Raw genomic sequence first — 19,889 nt, forward strand, 5'->3', positions numbered from 1 at the left:
AAAACTTCAGGTCAATATGCAGCAGCAGTCAAAAAGTTTAATTGAAAAGGGTAGAAAATAAGATGGAAAATATCATGCCACTATATAAATACCAATATCTTGAATACTGTGTCCAGTTCTGGTTGCCACATCTTAAAAAGGCATAGTGGAACTGGAAAAAGGATTCAGAGAAGGCGGCAAAGATAATCCAGGTATGGACTGACTTCATTACAAGGAGGAACTAAAAAGATTAGGGCTGTTCAGTGAGAAGAGACATGACTAAAGGGGGATATGCTAGAGTAGTGGTCACCAAACTGTAGGGTGCGCCCCCTAGGGCAGCATGGAGGAATGTCCGGGGAGCATGGCAGAGCCCCAGCCAACCCCCATGCAAGGGTGAGGAGGGAGCGTGCTGTGGCCCTGCCCCGGCTGTGGCCCTGCCCCGGCTGAGGCTCTGCGCCTGGCTGAGGCTCTGCTCCTGCCCCCCTGCTTAGCCATGACTCTGCTCCTGGCCCAGGGGGGCGTGGACACATTCCTTCACTGGTAAGGAGGGGGAAGGGGGTGAGAGGAAAAGTTTGGGCATCACTGTGATAGAGGTTTGTGAAGTGATGAATGGTGTGGAAAAAGTAAATAAGGAAGTGTTATTTACTCTTTTCAACACAATACAAAAATCAGGGGTGATCTGATTAAATTAACAGGCAGTAGACTTAATACAAACAAGAGGAAGTACTTTTTCACATAACACACAATTAACGTGTGGAACTCATTGCCTAGGGATGTTGTGAAGGCCAAAAGTATAACTGGGTTTCAGAAAGTACTAGATAAGTTAATGGAGGATAGCCAAGATGATCAGGGATGTAACCCTGTTTTTGGGGCGACCCTAAATCTCTGACTGCCGGAAGTTGGGAGGGGGGAAGATGGTGTGGATCACTCCAACTGTCCAGTTCTGTTTATTCCCCATGAAGTTCTAGTACTGGCTACAGTTGGAGACGGATGTACCGTTGGTCTGAACCAGCATATCAGTTCTTGCATGTTCTTACTATAGGATTTGCTGAGTCATAACCTCACTTTAGGATCTGTTTATCAGGATTTTGCTTATAAGGATATAGCCTTAGATGTACAGGTCCTGCATGGGTTTGTGGATGGAGGATTTGCCAAAAGCCTTTCTGATAGTTTAGTTGTTGGGTTTTTTTTATTTTGTGTTGAAAGTTAGTTATTAATTGTGGGCCGTCTGGAGAAATTATTCTGCATGTTGGCAGGGTTTCTCTCATTCAAATGTTTTTGTATCTGCACAGGTCATGAATGCAGATGGCAGTAGCAGGAGAGTTCTGGTGGAGGACAAGCTGCCTCACATCTTTGGATTCACTTTGCTGGGAGATTACATCTATTGGACTGACTGGCAAAGGCGTAGCATTGAGCGAGTGCATAAGCGTACAGCAGAAAGAGAAATCATCATAGACCAACTGCCTGACCTAATGGGCCTGAAAGCTACTAATGTCCATCAGATCATTGGTGAGTGACTGAAAATCAGATCTGGACAAAAAGTGTGAAAAGCAGCTTCATAAGCAGCTGAATGGGGTAACTGGTTCTTTCACACTGTAAAGACACTACCCCAAAGTATAAACAAGAACAGAGAGAAAATCTGTGGTTGTATTTAACTCAGCTAGTGAGAGTAGGGAACGGTGTCATCAATGATCTTCTGCAGGCTTTGAGGGCTCGATAGCCTGGTCGTCATCTTAGGGCTTGTCTGCTCTTCAAATGCTACAGCTGTGCTGTTGTACTGCTTCAGTGTAGACACTGCCTACTCCGACAAAAGGGGTTCTCCCATTGGCATGGGTAATCCACCTCCCCATGGGGTGGTAGAAGAATTTTTCCGTCGACCTAGTGCTGTCTGCGCACGGACTTAGGTGCGCTTAACTACGCCACTTAGGGGGGTGGATTTTTCACACCCCTGAGTGACATGATTAGGCTGACTTAATTTTCTAGTGTAGACCGGGCCTTATTAGAACATGTACAAAATTCAGTTTAGTTACGTGTTGATTTGTATTTCTTTAGGACCAACGGTTGGTTAATAAAGCTAAGACTGTTCTATAGGCCTTCATCTCACAACCTGTCTACGAACTGTGCTCTGTGTCTGCACGAAAGCTAGGAGCGACACAGGTTTTGCATGTGCACTGATTGGTCTAAATGGGCACTAAGTTACATGTGTCAAATGCAGACCTCCTCCCAGCTGTTTGGCCTGTGTGAAATGAGTGTTTGGTGGTGTTGGTGCAGCTCTTAATAGACAGACTTCCATAACCTACACAAAAAACTATCACAATAGTCTTCTTTATTAGTGTTCTGAATGGGTGTGAAGTCTGCAACTATTTCCATTCTTAAGGTAATTGCTATAGGACAAGGCTGAGGTAGATTGTGGGGCAATGTACTGTGGAGAAAGTTAGCACTTCTGTCTGAGGATAATTCTCTTGAAAAGGATGACAATGTCAAAAAATTCTTTTTGCTTCTACTGAATGTGCAGGTGCAAACCCTTGTGCAGAGGACAATGGTGGTTGCAGCCACCTCTGTCTGTACAGACCTCAGGGCCCTCGCTGCGCCTGTCCCATAGGCTTAGAGCTCATCAGTGATATGAGGACTTGCATTGTCCCAGAAGCTTTCCTGCTCTTTTCTCGGAGAGCAGATATCAGGCGAATCTCTTTGGAAACCAACAACAACAATGTTGCCATCCCACTTACGGGAGTCAAAGAAGCTTCTGCTCTGGATTTTGACGTGACAGACAATCGGATTTACTGGACAGATATCTCACTGAAGGTAAAGGAGGGAGTTGTCTCTGTCTAGTGTTCAGTCCTGCATGGGCAGCAGGTATCAAAGGCCGGGGGAGGCTGTGCCTCCCCAAACAGCCCTGTGTTGTCCCACCCATGCTTCGCTCCCAGGTCTCCTCCTGCTTCCCGCTGGGGCTCTGTGGCTCTTCCTCCATGGCCAGAACCCCGGCCTGGGGCCGGGGACTCCTGGTGGCTGGAACTGCTGCTCACACTGCCCAGTGTTCGGGGCCGGGGAGGGCGCATCGCCAGCCCAGCGCTCCTGTGGGGGAAGGGGAGTGGGAGGGGCGGGGCCTCGTGTAGAAGGGGCAGGCTGGGCCAGGGGCTTGCTGGCTAGCCTCCCCGAGCCCAGGGTTCACTCTCCACCCATGCAGTCCTGCTATTGCTGCATTGTCAAAACACTTTAAACTCAAGAACTGACCAACAAATAAATTTTACATAATTCTAGTTCAGAGGGAAAAGCGTGACTCAACACAAAATGTCTTCATATCCTGGCTAAATTCAGACATGTTCTTTTTAAATCAGTGGGTATATGTTTTTTCACATACACAATGAATTTGCAAGGATAAAAGTCAGCATTTTGTGGAAAACTGAAACTGGGGGAAGACGCCACTTTGAGGGAGATTTGGGGGACTTAATATGGATATCTTGCCAAATACATTGTGGGAGGGAACTGTGTCTTGAGCCTGAAGTGAAAGCTGATGTTAATCTTACTTCGGTATGCATTAGTTATGAAGATACCATACAATTGGTGAAATATGGTATGAATGGTAAGTTATACTGAAATAGCTAGATTATTCGGTTGAGACTGAAGTATTGGGGAGTATTGCAGATCAGAAATAGGCATAAGGCAGACAAATGGTGTACAAGTTTCAGCATCGATATCCACCAGTCTAGTTTCACACACTCATTTTCAGGAGGAGTAAATTTATTCAGAAATGGAAGTATCAGGATTTTTTAAATAAAGGCTTACACAATAACTTGCTGTGTTCGGCACTCTGTAATTTAGGAGTTGGGCACACAAGGGCTGAAAACTTAACTTGTAAATGAGTTTCCAAGAGGGAAGCTGGCCAAACTGTTGTAGAAACTGGTTTAACTTGAACTGTGGTTGAAATAGATTAAACATTGCTCCCAACGTTGGTTTGAAAGGGCATTGTAGATAGGGATTAAGGGACCCTGAACTCCCAATTATGGACACTCTTGTGACATCACTGGTTCTAGCGCACAAACTGTAAGCAAACAGAATTGAACTTTGACTTCTGCAGTGTTAGAAACATGAGGAGTGAGGGATGGGAAGAAACTAGTGTTTGCATACCATTGTTGTCCCTTGGCAAAGATATGTTATCTTCGGGCTTCTTGGTCATAATTGTATATCAGTGAATGGCTAAGCTGTGAAATATTATACAATTATGGCTGCCTCTGTTGTCATAGGAAGGTCTATGAAGTTGAGAGTTAAAAGAGAGAAATCTTTTGGACAAAAGAGAGATCAAAACTCTTCTTAATGGAGAATTAAATTAGTTGCTTACCATCCATCCATAAACACTGGCACTACAGAGCTAACTGACTTCTTGGCCATTGATTGTTTTCATCTGGGTGATGATTTGTTCTGAACTTTTTAGATGAGGATCTTGTTTAAAATAAATCATGGCACTGACACAAGACATTTCTCACAATCACAGTGTTCACTGTGCTGGTGTGTTCTGCCCGCCTGCCCCCTCCAGCCTGTGTGCTGTCTGGTGTATTTAGATTGAAAGCTCTTCGGGGAAGGGACTGTCTACTAATCTGTATTGTGCCTACCACAGTGGTCCCTGCTGTTAATTGATCCTTGGGCACTATCATAATAAACATAATTAATTAATAATGTGGCGTGGAGTGGTTGGGTGGGGAGTGGCATGTGATATACAGGAGGTTGGGTTAGATGGTCTGGTGGTCTCTTCTTGCCTTTAAATGCTGTCTCTGTGACTCTAAAATATTGCTCCTCGCTGTAGCATAGAAGCTTCAGCATGAGCCTGAGAATTCCAAAATGTTTTCTCCTCAAAGCTGTCAGTGAGTTGTTAAGGTCAGTGTGGCATGTAGACTGCTTAATGAAACCCAACTAAAGTCAACCCATTTATTTCTTCAGTGACCTTTCATAGAGCATAGTAAATCAACACTCTTGAATAGGCCTTATTGTTAATTGTAGGAGTAAGCAGCATATTGTATGAACTTCTTTTCTGCAAAATGCCTGAAATCTGAAAGTTTTTAAATGCAAACCCCAATGACAGACTGGTAAAATTCCTAATTTGCCTGTGTATCATTGTATCCCTGAAGACTATCAGCAGGGCATTTATGAACGGCAGTGCACTCGAACATGTGGTGGAGTTTGGCTTGGATTACCCAGAAGGCATGGCAGTAGACTGGCTAGGGAAGAACCTGTATTGGGCTGATACCGGAACAAATCGTATTGAAGTGTCAAAGCTGGATGGACAACATCGTCAAGTATTGGTGTGGAAGGATCTGGACAGCCCCCGGGCACTGGCATTAGACCCTGCTGAAGGGTAACTTGCTGACTTAATTTTATGTTTACAAACTTCTTAAAAATAACACATGCATAATTTCTGTAGGGCATGTTAATGAGGCACCAGTATATAAATCCTGAGAGAACTCAGCTTGGGAAATATAACCTAGTAATTTAGAATACAAGGGCTGGAGGAATGTGCTCTTAATGTCCTTGAATAATCATTAGGAATACTTCACAAAAATCAGAGAAGCTCATTAAAAAAGGATTTATATTTAGTTTTTTAATTAATCATAAAATCGAAGTAGCTTTGGGTTTATGGAATTCGTTAATTAGAAAAGGTCCATCACACTGAAAGCTCTGAAAATATTTGTCCTTTTAAAATGGAGCTCCCTTCATCACAGATTAGGGTGTTGTGAGGGTATTATGTGCTCTGCCTCTGAGGGGAAGGGGAAGCTCACTGTGTGAGAATAAGGAGAGCAATTATTTTGGAGGGAAGGGACAAGTTGGGTAGGCAGGGGAGGGAAATAGAGCAGTTTTCGTGGATGCACTATCTGCCAATCCAAAATGTAAGATTTTATAAAGGGGGAACTCTTTTTTTTTCTCCAGGAAAATGGACTCAATCACATTAAAATGTAATAAGAAAAAAACGGTCATAATACTTAACATCTAAATAGCACTTTATAACCTTGAAATGCTTTACAAGCATTTACTAATTTATTCCTTGCAAAATCCACGTGAGAGACGCTAGTTATATATTACCCCAATTTTACAGATGAGGAAACTGAGACAGAGAAATTTAGGGTCTGGTTTTCAAACACGCTGAATTCCCGCAATTTACACTGACTTCAGTTGGAACTGTAGGAGCTCAGGAACTCTGAAAATCAGCCACTGAATTATGTGCTCGAGTCCAGACTGAGTCACTGCAGAGCTTGGAAAGTCTCAGGATTTCCAGGCTCCCATTCACTAGGTAGAGCTGCCTCTCCATACCATCTTTCACTTGAAAAATAGCAGTTAAAGTTTGCTAAATACCAAAAATGTTCATCCAAAGTGGGAGAGAACTAAATTTGCAGATGTGATATGCAAATCTGAGCCAGATGTTTTGGGAGTATGCTGTGTCCACGTAGTCCCTCAAAGCAGCTCAATCCCTGGAGTTGCAGATTAGTGCTGTGATTTTACCACTTACCTTGAGGTTTGTGACTCCTTTTCATCACTGGTATTCACAAGAGCTAGTATTTCTCATTTACTGCAAAGTTCCTCATTTTCCCTTGCTCTAATAGCTGTCTGGCCAGAAATATTGTCAAAACACACGTAGACCAGAGTGGTTCTCAATTCCTCATCTTAAATTCACACTGGGACCCCGACAGTGAAGTTGCTTTACTTGCATTCTCTCTTGTTGTTTTTAAAACAGTAAATAATCACCAAGATTTTCAAAAGTGGGTTTTCTTCTTAATCCTATGTTTAGACACCTAACTCAGCAGCTCCCTTTGAATAATGAGCCTATGTATTTAGGAAAAAGAAAAGGAGGACTTGTGGCACCTTAGAGACTAACCAATTTATTAGAGCATAAGCTTTCGTGAGCTACAGCTCACTTCTTCAGATGCATATTGTGGAAATAAAGCCTGCTGCAGTTTCCACGATATGCATCTGAAGAAGTGAGCTGTAGCTCACGAAAGCTTATGCTCTAATAAATTGGTTAGTCTCTAAGGTGCCACAAGTCCTCCTTTTCTTTTTGCGAATACAGACTAACACGGCTGTTACTCTGAAACCTGTATTTAGGAACCTATCCATTATCTATCCATTTCTTTATAGTCTTGGCCAGTACATATTCTGTCAGATCACTTCACACTCATAGTGATCTTATTCCTATTTAGTTTAGCTTACCTATCTAACCTTTTTGGGTGTTGTGTGTTCAAGATATTAGGATCAGCATAGTCCATGGCAGGCAATACAAAGAGTTTGGTATCATACATATGGAAACACATCTCCCTGCTGCAATGCAGTGATGCCAGAGAACAATAGTATATGCTTATGTGGTGACTGCTATCACAGTACTTAGATGATCTGTATTCTATACATAGGAGGGTGAGAGCATTACCTTGGTTCAGCAGTATCTGAGATGAAGTGTATCGTTACCCAACTGCAGTGGAAAGCCTCTGAGATCTGTTTGCAAGGCCAGAGACTCTCAATCTGAATGAATACAGTGTTATTCTGCATGATTCAAATTTGCAATTAGGAATACTTGAGCTTTTATTCTGGACAATCTGTTACGATTCAGCTTGTTGGGAGTACATGGGAGAAGAACTTTAAAATGTCCTGCAGAGCACCACTTTGTCACACAAAATTAGTTAAGCTTAGTTCCCATTTCTGGTCAGCTGCCTCAACCCAGTACTAGATCTGGAACAAATCCGTTTCCTTTCCTCTTCCTCCCCCATCCCCCCATGCATGCCAGATTGTTATTGCAACTTTCATATCACTTAAATGAAACTTCCCATGGCCTTTCTGTTGTGGAGATTTGTACTAGATCTGTGCTGGGCATCTGACTGGGTGAAAAGCTTTTCAGGTACCCTGACAGCCAAAGGAAGAAACATTTTTCCTTGATCATCAGGCAGTTACTTCAGAAACCTATCTCTCCCTGGAGAGGTTGTGTTGATGCAAATCAGGTTTGTCTGAACGTTATCATGACCTGGGATAAAGGTGTTTAATTTGGCTAGTTATGTTATATTCAAATTTTAAGCACTATGTAGTCATAACATTTTGGAAGATGTGTACTTGCCTTGCTGATACCAAATGTCTGCACAAGAAATATACTGTTTTAGGAAGGATTTTGTGGTGTGTTTAACATCCTTTAGTAAAACAAACACTGGTATGTGAAATGTTGTAGTATCCTTGATAACTCCACATTGGCAACAAGTGAGGCATAAATTAGCAGGCAGGTGTGTGATCCTTTGTATCCATATCTGAGTGAAATGGAAATACCATACAGTTTTGTGGTACTTCAACCATGAAAATTGTCTAGTCCATTGCTATCTATAAAAGCAATCTCTGGTGTGGAAATTAGTGGAGAAAGGAAATATCCTCACTCTCACCTATTTTAAAAGAAACATTTAGTTTGGTGTTCAGTGGAGGATTGAATAGAAGCAGAAGGCAATTTTTGTTGCTCATGCAATGTGCTTTGGACCAATTTTTGATAAAGAACAACATGCAATTTAATGTACCCAGATGCCATCCTGTTTATTATTAGCTTAACACACGTGAACTAGTTAAAGACTGAAGGGCTCTAGTAAGGAAGTCCTTGGTAATGGTCCAGCTTTGGATGGAGCAAATATTATTGAAAACAGTATAGGGAAGTCTGACTCATTTCCTAGCTTGTATTTTGAGAAAAATATTTAATGTAATGTGTTTTAATAAACACTTAAATTTGTAACTCTGATTTTCTGTTCCCTTTCTTCTTGCTTTTGTGTTGTTTTTTCCTTTCATGTACTCACAAGAAATGTTAAGAGTCTGCATCAGCACAGAACTTCTATATCAGATAAATGAGAAATTTCTGGCATTTTTATACAGGTTTATGTACTGGACTGAGTGGGGTGGGAAGCCCAAGATTGACCGAGCTGCCATGGATGGAAGTGAACGTACTACTTTGGTACCAAACGTGGGGCGAGCTAATGGGCTAACAATTGATTATGCGAAAAGAAGACTTTACTGGACTGATCTAGATACCAACTTAATAGAATCTTCAAATATGCTAGGTAAGCTGCTGTTGCTTTTTCGGTGCAAGCTGTGTATTTTTAGTTACATGTAGGACAAAGCTGTCAACTGATAGCTTTTGGAGTGTCCTGTCCGGCAAAAAATATAACCAGCATTTGTTGTGGCGAGGTGGTAGGAAAGCCAAACTGCAAAAAAGCTCATAGATATAATACGCTCAGAATTGATTTAAATAAAAAAAAATTTTTTTTAAAGTAGGCGTACTCCATTGTATGCATCAGGCATGAGAGTAGGACGTATGTGTGAAAGAGAGAGACAGACGAGGAAGGGGCCTTGTGCTGCAGATGGGTTGTTCCAGGAGACTGGCAATCCTGGTGGAAGCTGATTTTTAAACTAATTTTTTTTTGTTGCCTTTTTTAACCTATCCACAAAGAAGCAATGTCTAACACATTGTTAGAAAAACCCAGTATGTCCCCAGTAATTCTTCTTGTTTTCCTCTCTCCCTTTTTTGAAAACAGGCCTTGACCGTGAAGTTATAGCCGATGACTTGCCTCACCCGTTCGGCTTGACTCAATACCAGGATTACATCTATTGGACAGATTGGAGCCGGCGCAGCATTGAGCGAGCCAACAAGACCAGTGGCCAGAACCGGACCATCATCCAAGGCCATTTGGATTATGTGATGGATATCCTGGTCTTCCATTCCTCAAGACAGGCAGGCTGGAATGAATGTGCATCTAGCAATGGGCACTGCTCCCATCTCTGCTTGGCAGTGCCAGTTGGTGGTTTTGTGTGTGGATGCCCAGCTCACTATTCCTTGAATTCTGACAACAGAACCTGTAGTGGTAAGCCCTAAGCACAAATGACAAATTAGAGACACAGGGAAAAGAATGCCATGTTTGTTGTTCCGATGGGAATAAATTATGGAAGCAAATGCAATTTGGTAACAGATAAAAGTATTTTACTAGGAAAAAAAAGAAACATTTTCATTTCTTCTCTATTTATTTTGAGTAGCAACAAAGAGGAGACCATTTGCTTTGGTACAGGAACATAATGTGCCAAGTCATGGCTCGTTTCTACCTTTGATACTGAAAGGTTATTAAAAACCTTTCCAGTTCCAATGCAAAGTTTTAAAGCAGGATGTTCTGGCAGAGGGGGTGTGTGTGTGAATGTGGCTGGATTTTGTTTTCTAACCACACTAAAATCCTACCAGGCAGTTGAGTAAAAGTTATGATATTTAAAAAAAAAACTGGCTGGATTTTGTTTTCTAACCATACTAAAATCCTACCAGGCAGTTGAGTAAAAGTTATGATATTTTAAAAAAAAATTCCAGGCCAACAGCTTGGCAACGGGATTAATTTCAGTGAACCTTTTTATTCATTCTGCCAAGCAGAATAAGGCTGGGTAAGAAGAGAGGCTGGAAACACTTCTGCTTTTGTGCCAGCCCATGAAAGTTATTTCATGTCCCCTTTTATTTTTTTGAGATTTACCAGGCATAGAGGATTAATGGGATTTTGGTGTATGTTTTGGAATGTTGGATGCGTTTTAGGTTGTTGGAGGTGAATTTAGTTGTGATTTATATTCCAGCTTGAAGAGGTGCTGGACAGACCTTCCTTCAGAGCTCACCCCAGTGTGGCTAAAGACATTGCTTTTGAGTGAGAAAAGAGGCCCCAGGGTGCTGCCTTCACAGCACTTCCAGTTCCTGATCACAATAGAGACAGCAAGCAGCCAACCCCCAGTTTTTTTCATTGTTGTGCAGTGTGTGACCCACAAGGCCCTTAGGCCGGCCACAGTTAGTTTCTAGCCAAATAATTCATCTTTCTCTCAATAAGTGGCTTCCAGTGCAGCACTCATAATTCTTCATATGATGGTCCCTACATATATTCCACACATGGGATACACATGAGCACCATGTGTTTGAATCCAGAATTTTTTGCAAGCAGTGGCCATTGGCCTGTACATGTGCTGTAGCTTTTCTCATGCTCCAAACCCAGGGCATGAAAAGTGGTGCAGGCCTACACCTCTTCAGCTCCTGCTTATGGCTGCGTGGTCTGAATCGAGATCTTTGGTGTCCTCATCTCCCCTTTTTTTCTTTTTTTTCTTTTTTTTTATTGCGTCATTGCTGTAAAATGTTGTACATAATTAGTTGTAGTAGTTTTTATAGTATACAGTAGAACCTCAGCATTATGAACACCTCAGGAATGGAGGTGGTTCTGCACTGAAATGTTCGTAACTCAACAAAACATTATGGTGGTTCTTTCAAAAGTTTACAACTGAAAATTGACTTAATACAGCTTTGAAACTTTACTGCACAGGAAAAAAATGCAGCTTTTAAGTATCTTAAATTAAGTGAAACAAGCACAGAAATGGTTTCCTTACCATGTCAAATCTTTTTTTTAACCTTTCCCTTAATTTATTATAGCAGTTTACATTTAATTGCCGTTACAGTATTTGCCTTTTTTGGTCTCTGCTTCCTGATTGTGTACTTCCGGTTCCAAATGAGGTGTGTGGTTGACCAGTTCGTAACTCTGAGGTTCTTCTGTAGTTAGTGTTTCCCCACCCATTTTATTTTCTCTGGAGAAGTCTGGGATTATGCCTAGGGTTCAAAAATTGTGTTTCCTGCCTTCATTCCTTTTCGGTGAATGACAAACATCAGCACTGCCTCTACTGCATGGGTGAGGCTTATATTTCTGTGAGCATCTGCTGCTCTTTTCCCCCCAGAATTCATGAGCTTATGGAACTGAAACTCGGAAAATATCTCCTGGAGAAGGCTATGAGTCCCCAGTGGACTGCTTGAGCAGACATTTTTCCACACATCACATACGGGAGATTCATAATTTGGTTCTTGATGACGTCTTCATCCAATGGGAATGCTGACATCACACCTTTTCACCTCATGGGAGGACAGGAAACTTCCTCAGTACCTCTCCAGAGTAGCCCTGGGCAAGGGCTTGACAGAAGATGCCCTACTGGTGTCATGGAAGGGTTGCCTGGGGAATGCCTTTGACACCACTAGTGCTACCAAAGATTCATGAAGACAGAGTTCATGTTTTCCTGTTTGCACCCAACTGGTTGAGACAGTTTGGTTTACAATCTGCTGAAGGCCTCAGTTCACCCACCCAAGAACATCCCCAAGGTGCCGGACTCTGAGTGCATAAGGGCAAGTCCTAGCATCCTAACCTGGGACTGTTGCAACTCAGGGCCTTGTATTTGGATGGGCATCAGAAATAGAATACTCGTTCTAAAAGGGTGCAATCCATCCAGAACCAAAGCAGAAAAGAGTCTGTGAGAAGCTGCTGTTAAGCAAAATGGAAGCATTTCTCCGCCTGGGCTCACCAATGCAACTTGTGTCCAAAATCTGCTGGGATCCTTCCTATCTTAGAGTATCTACTTATTCTTAAGTCTTCAGGTCTCATGCTCAATTCTCTGCGAGTACATTTAGTAGCGATCAGTAATTTCTGTCCTCTAAATACCATACAGTATTCACTGATCCTGTCACAACTAGATTTCTGAAAAGGAGTCTCAGAGCCTTTCCACCATTGGTGAAGTTTGCACCTTAGTCAGAGGTGAAAGTAAGCTGGTACACCCCGGTCCAGCGTACCGGCAAGAGCCGGTGTACCGTACTGGGGCAACCTGGCTTCCCCAGGGGGCAATCCCAGCAGTGGCTGGAGCCCCAGGCCCTTTAAATGACCTCCAGAGCCCCGCTGCTGGAGCCCTGGGGTAGCGGCTGCAGGGCTCCAGCTGCTATTTAAAGGGCGGTAGAAGAGGGGCGCTCCGGGCCCTTTAAATAGCCTCCAGAGCCCTGGGCTGCTGCTACCCCAGTGGGGGGGGGCACTTACCTTACAGGGTGGGCTGGGGCTGGCTCTGACCCCCTCAACCCTCCCACCCCTGTTCTGCCCTAGTCCCTGCCCCTTCCAGGGGCCAGAGCTGGCCCCAGAGTATCGGTAAGTCACTCGACTTACTTTCACCCCTGACCTTAGTGGAACCTCAATTTTGTTTTGTTGTTGTTCACTTGCTCCCCTTCCCCCTTTCAGCTTCTAGCCACATGTTCTATGACTCACCTGTCCATGAAGGTGGCCTTTCTAATAGCCATAATGTCAGCCAGAAGAGTTGGTGAGCTGGGAGTGCTCATGGTGGACCCACTGTATGCTACATTCTATAAAGAAAAGGTCTTGTTATAACCCCACCCTAGATTCATTCCTAAAATAGCTTCTGAGTTTCATATGAGTCGGGTAGTCCATTTACCGGTAGCTTTTCCAAAACTGCATGCCTCAGATGAAGGGAGATGACTGCATTGTCTGATGTCTCAAGTGCTTTGGCATTTTATCTGCAAAGAACAAATGATGTTAAGACACCTAAACTATTTGTTTTCGTAGCAGAGTGATCAAGGGGTCAAGCTACATAGACACAAAGACATTCAAAATGGATCTCGAGTTGTGTTACCCTTCGTTACCAACTAGCTTATATTCCCGCTCCGGAGCAGGTGAGGGCTAATTCTACTAGAGGGCCGGTTATTTTGGCTGCATTGCTGAGAGATGTACCTCTCCCAGAGATATGAAGGGCAGCTAATTGAGCTCTTTGCAGACCGTTGCAAGACATAACGCTCTGGTCTGCTCAAATGCAGACAGCTGTGAGGAAAGCAGTTGTACCGTCAGCGCTGGTCTCCTTGCACCCACCTCTTGGCTTACCACTGCTTGTTAATCTCCCACATGGGGAGTACACATAGAGACCATCACTCGAGGAAGCAATGCAGGCTACTTACTGTTAACTGGATGCTATTCAAGATGTGTGGTCCCCGTCTACCTGCCCTCCATCCCCTCTGCTGTGGATTGTTTGAACTGCTGTAAGAATGGAAAACTGGAAAGGCATTGGCCTGCATCACCTTTTATGCCCTTGGTTTGGAGTATGAGGAGACTTACAGCACATGTGTGAGCCAATGGACACTGCTTGCAAAAACTTTTGGACTCAAGCACACAGTGCGCATGCATACCTAATGTGTGGAACACAGATAGGGACCACATGTCTTGAAGAAACTCCAGTTACTGGTAAGTAACCTCCATTTTTGACTGCCAGGATGCTTGGATGGTTTCTGCTGGTGTCATTCAGATTAGTCTGGCTTAAGAGAATCAGATATTATCTCATCTGCATTATGGATGAGTAAAGAGATCTAACTGCTGCACTAAACCCAAATCAGGTGTCACTTATTCTGAGAATGTCACCTCCATGGAATACTTTGAAAATCATCCTCTTGGAAACATTTCTGCTTTGCACACTCCACATTTTCAGTATTTCTTTTCTGTTGATTACAAGGGACCACTTGCATGCGAACAAAATCTTTGTACCATGCCCTCCTTCCTCCTCTACTGCATGTCAAAAGAATAATTGACATAGTTGTGGTGATAACTATGATATCATAAGCGGGGAATTTTGTCTTCGGACGAGAAATAAGTAGTAGTCACGTAAAGATCCTGTTTTCATGGAAATGTTTCGTTACAAAGCAACGAGAAAAATACAGGAAACATCTTATGTTATAAAGATGTAGAACTGTTCCTAAATAGTATGGTTCAGAGTCTTTCATTAGGCATTAACAGCTTTTCAGCCATGTTCAACCCTGGTAGATTTCCCACTTCTCATTTGTAGGTAATTGGAGACTTAGATTTTTCTGCTTGTAATTTAAGTTTTCTCTTGGCCTCTGTAATTGGCACATGGATCATTTTAACTTTCTGTTGTGTATTTTACTTGGTTATGTGTTTCTGAGCATTATTCTAGCACAGATTCTGTTTAGAGGCCAATTCCTCCCTTTGTTGACCACAATGCACATGTGTGCGCACATTCTTTTAATTATGGGAAGGAGATGCTGCTGCAACGAGATCTGGGAGCTCAAACTTTCAGAGCCAATGCTGCATTATTAAGCTTGAAGAGCAGTTCCCCAGCTGGGATGCTGCTGTGTTTCACCTACAGTTCCTTCCAGAGATATAGTTAAAATATGACTGTTGGGAGAAACTACGTTGGAGAATAGAAAATGTTTTCCAAAACCCAAACTGAGTTCCAGAGAATGGGGGACTTAAAATGGGAAATTTGCCCTACCACCACATACAATGAACGATTCATTTGGATAATACTAATGCTAGAGAAGTCTGAGTTTGCAGATATCAAGAAGACAATTATTTAATACCTTTCCTTTTGAAGTTCTTACTGAGTGGATCTCTGAGAATGACAAAGGGTCTCTGGAAGCGGGGGAGCAGAGGGATTTGACTGTTTGTGAAAGGAGGCTTGCATGCTGTCATAAATATAAAGGGAAGGGTAAACCCCTTTAAAATCCCTCCTGGCCAGAGAAAAAAATCCTCTCACCTGTAAAGGGTTAAGAAGCTAAAGGTAACCTCACTGGCACCTGACCAAAATGACCAATGAGGAGACAAGGTACTTTCAAAAGCTGGGAGGAGGGAGAGAAACAACAGGGTCTGGTCTGTCTGTCTATATGCTGTTTCTGCTGGGGATAGACCAGGAATGGAGTCTTAGAACTTTTAGTAAGTAATCTAGCTAGGTACGTGTTAGATTATGATTTCTTTAAATGGCTGAGAAAAGAATTGTGCTGAATAGAATAACTATTTCTGTCTGTGTATCTTTTTTGTAACTTAAGGTTTTGCCTAGAGGGGTTCTCTGTGTTTTGAATCTAATTACCCTGTAAGGTATCTACCATCTTGATTTAAAAGGGGGATTTCTTTATTTCTGTTTACTTCTATTTCAATTAAAAGTCTTCTTGTAAGAAAACTGAATGCTTTTTCATTGTTCTCAGATCCAAGGGTTTGGGTCTGTGGTCACCTATGCAAATTGGTGAGGCTTTTTATCCAACATTTCCCAGGAAAGGTGGGGGTGCAAGTGTTGGAAGGATTGTTCATTGTTGTTAAGATCCAAGGGTCTAGGTCTGTAGTCACCTAGGCAAATTGGTGAGGCTTTTTACCAAACCTTGTCCAGAAAGTGGGGTGCAAGGTTTTGGGAAGTATTTTGGGGGGAAAGACGCATCCAAACAGCTCTTCCCCAGTAACCAGTATTTGTTTGGTGGTGGTAGCGGCCAATCCAAGGACAAAGGGTGGAATATTTTGTACCTTGGGGAAGTTTTGACCTAAGCTGGTAAAGAGAAGCTTAGGATGTTTTTCATGCAGGTCCCTACATCTGTACCCTAGCGTTCAGAGTGGGGGAGGAACTTTGACACATGCTTTCAGTTACAACTTCCTTTGTTTTGGTCTAAAACTTTCTCTTTTACATGTGTCCCTTAAAATTCTGGTTTATGTAATGAATAAGGGATTTGACCTTTCCAAATGTGGTGTTTTGCTGTTTATATACTACATACGTACAACAAACTTTGTGTGTGTGTGTAGGGGGGAGGGGTGTTTGGTTTGCTTTTGTCTTATCTTCTATTAATTAGTGATTAAATGTAGAAAAAAGTCACTGGTGAAATGCTTGGGGGGAAATCCAGGTTTTTCAGAAAGCAAAAATAACTTGTACCTAGGTCAGAATTTTGAACAGTGTGAAAAGTATATTTTTATGCCAGTGAAACTTTTTTCTTAGCAGCAACCAGAAAAAATACTCAAAGTACATGCCTAAAATAATAAAGACAGAGGATGTTCTCTGGAACCTCACTCGCCCAACTGTTGCCTCGCCTGGTTTATAGGTGAAATGTCCCCCTGTGGGTGAAATGGGTGAAATGTCCCCCTGCTGATCTTTCCAGGCTTGAGATCTACTTTACTGAGGCTGCTGGGCCTTGTTCTACAGTGCACTGTAACTTTATTGCAGGACAGACCACTGGGCTAAAAGGATGCTGTGAAGAGACTTGGGAAAAGTGTTTTAAATTGAATACCTGGATCTTGTCATGATTTCAAAGAGTGTGTCCATATTCTTTTTCTTTTTTTTGCATTTGAAATTATCCTTGCTTTTTACATCCCCACACAAGAATTTATTTTAAAAGATGCCTTTAAAGCCTAAAAAAAAAAAAAACTCTGTGCAGATGTGTGTATATGTGGGGAGGAGGAAAGAGGTGGGTTCTAGGGGAAAGTAAGGTATTGATAGCTTTTGTGTAGTAATGTTAGTAGTGGGTATATAGATAACCGGTGTTTCTGCTCTGTGTGTTTCCCCCTTTTTTTAAAGCTCCTACAACTTTCCTGTTGTTCAGTCAGAAGAACGCAATTAATCGCATGGTGGTAGATGAGCAACAGAGTCCAGATATCATACTCCCTATCCACAGTCTCAGGAATGTCCGGGCCATCGATTATGACCCCCTAGATAAGCAACTTTACTGGATTGACTCTCGGCAGAACATTATCCGGAAGGCACAAGAAGATGGCAGCCAGGTATCCAGTGAGAGGAATTGCAAAGAGATGAGGCACTGTTTATACGAAGCAATGATTAAATTTTAAATAATATAGACGGACAGACTTTCTGCTAGCTCCGGGTTCGCTGTAGCTGGTCTGGACTGGTGGTGATGAGAACCTCAATAGAAATGGATAGTAGGATTCATGTAGGAAATACAGAAGGGGCAATAGTCTGTGCAGGGAAATAGAGATGACCGGGGAAGGTACACTGACTTGAGAGTAAGAGATTTGGGGTGGTATGCCGCTCCTGTCTAGGAGTTGGGGAATTCTGGTGTAGGCATGAGGAGAGTGGGGTAGTAGACCAGTGGGACTCTGGATTAGAGGCATGAAACAGAGTTGCAAGAATCCCAGCAGCATGGAAAGGGAGCACATGATTGGGGAGCAGAGAGGAGGCACGGATGGGGCCGGAGACAAAGCGTGGTGCAGGATGGGTGAGGTAACAGTAATTGATTAAGGCTTGTGCAATTGTTCATTCTCAGACTTTTAAAATCTTTTATTTATTTTTGGTGGCGGGGAATTGAAGACATAAATTTTTTTGTTAAAAGAAAGTGCAGTTTCTTAAGGAGGGGGTGGGAAATGTGAACTGGATTCCGTTGAAATGCTCGTTCATCCTTCACTCCTATTTAGGGATATTTTTCGTGAACATCTAAATAATTTAACATCCAAAACTGGTCCAAAGTGCCAGATCTCTCCAGGACCAGCAGAATAAAACAAGTGTGCAGTTTCTAGGCCAAGTGCTTTGGAAGATGTGACAAGCCAAAAAAAAAAAAGGTTGGCAACTTTTCCAAAAGTGCAAGACAAACTACTTTACAGAGCACCTTTGTCCCCAGAATGTCACATTGAATTTACTCCAGGCTTTCCAGAGAGACTGTTGAAGGCTAAGATGTGGTACATGGACTTTCAGCTGGATCGATATGTCTCTAATAAAGTTGTCTGGGTGGGGTAAATCGTGTATGTCACAGGGAAGACTACTTTGATCTTATCTGTGGAGCGATTATAATGTCTGCATAATAATTTTCTATACATTGAAGAGGGCCAGAAAGGGGGATTACATGTAGTTGAAATACTTGGAAAAACAGGGAAAACTCAGAAGGGAGTAAAATGGGAAAATTCTAAAGTGCTAAATTTCATACCTAGACTAAGGACCAGTGCTAGCAGATATCCCCTCTACCAGTTAGAAGGGTTCCCTAATGTGATTTTCCTACTCACATATGTGATGAAAATGATGTAGGAGGATTGATGCGAGAGCTGTTGTCCAAGCCATCAGCTGGTCTCCTGAACATTTCTTTTCCTGATCTATCCTATAGACTGTTCAGGGTTAGGGATTATTGGTGACGTGGACTTTGTGTTGTAGAGAGATGTGTGTTCTGTATTCACATTAGTCTATGTACTGAGGAACTGGACTGTCTAAGGAGTTTGGTTTATTAAGAAAAAGAGAATGAGATAGAATTGGAAGAGAAACATCAAAACTGTGCCATGCCAAGGCCCAGAGAGTGCCTTTCCAAGTGGAAACCTTGACTTTAGTGATCTAGCTGTCTCCTCTCTTAGAGTGGTTGGGATTTAACCAATGTAATCTGGTTAATGTAACCCCCACAAAGCCCAACAACAACATCAGTTCTTCTGAGCTGCAACCGAATGGTATGATTTCCATCCCCCTAAATCTGCCAGGGTATGTTTTGTGTCCACTGCTCGCTCTGCTGTTGCTCACCAAGGGACCGAGAGAGAGAGAATCAACTGAACATGTGTTCCTGGTTTAGGATTATATTTTGGAGGCCTCTTTCTAACTTGGAAGAATTTCACATACAGCAGATCCAATTCTAGGTGATGCACTGAATGTAATATCCTTCTGGTGATTTCCCAGAGCCTTACTGTGGTGACGAGTCCGGTTCCCAATCAGAACCTAGACATGCAGCCCTATGATCTGAGCATTGACATCTACAGCCGCTATATCTACTGGACTTGTGAAGCCACTAATGTGATTAATGTGACACGCTTGGATGGGAGACCGATGGGCGTGGTGCTGAAAGGAGAAGACGACAGGCCCCGGGCCATTGTGGTGAACCCAGAGAAAGGGTATGTAGTTGTAATGTGGAATAGTAGGGAAAATCCAACCCGGAGATCCTATTAATAAATCTTCTAGCTTCTGGCTACCCTTCATCAAAATAAAGGTGTCTTTGGAACTTTTGCATTGGTGCTGAAGGTTGAGACTTCTAAAATTCTTAATACGGGCCCATTGAAGTCAATGGGAATTCTTCCACTGACTTAATTGGGGCCAGGATTTCCCTGGTAAAGGTTAGCAGGGTTCAATTATGGCCTTCCTGAGGCTGAGCCTTGTTGGGATGGAGAGGCAGTGCCATTAGAGGGTGGTAGTGTTGTGTTATAGAAGGGGAGAAGCCCAATACAGGGCAGGACTTGATACATCTTTAAATGGATGCAATGAGGGGTAGAGGGCTCAGAGGGTTCACCCTCCCTCCATCCCCACCCCACCCCACTTGGCCCTGGACTGGAGCTAGAAATTTGGCACAG

The 19,889-nt window shown here is 42.7% G+C and overlaps 1 protein-coding gene across 8 annotated transcripts in view; it reads left to right on the top strand.

The window, feature by feature from the left end:
• The window catches only part of LRP6 (LDL receptor related protein 6), a 299,386-nt gene that overhangs the window by 143,874 nt on the left and 135,623 nt on the right, over nucleotides 1-19,889 (top strand). For all 8 annotated transcript variants that reach the window (XM_073315566.1, XM_073315572.1, XM_073315600.1 and 5 more), the window contains 7 exons: nucleotides 1,272-1,488; nucleotides 2,495-2,784; nucleotides 5,103-5,329; nucleotides 8,854-9,038; nucleotides 9,513-9,839; nucleotides 17,140-17,342; nucleotides 19,225-19,436. In XM_073315566.1, coding sequence (XP_073171667.1) covers nucleotides 1,272-1,488; nucleotides 2,495-2,784; nucleotides 5,103-5,329; nucleotides 8,854-9,038; nucleotides 9,513-9,839; nucleotides 17,140-17,342; nucleotides 19,225-19,436 — 1,661 coding nt within the window. The remainder of the gene's footprint in view (nucleotides 1-1,271; nucleotides 1,489-2,494; nucleotides 2,785-5,102; nucleotides 5,330-8,853; nucleotides 9,039-9,512; nucleotides 9,840-17,139; nucleotides 17,343-19,224; nucleotides 19,437-19,889) is intronic.

This window comes from Lepidochelys kempii, chromosome 1 (assembly GCF_965140265.1).
Source record: "Lepidochelys kempii isolate rLepKem1 chromosome 1, rLepKem1.hap2, whole genome shotgun sequence".
Taxonomy (NCBI): domain Eukaryota; kingdom Metazoa; phylum Chordata; order Testudines; family Cheloniidae; genus Lepidochelys; species Lepidochelys kempii.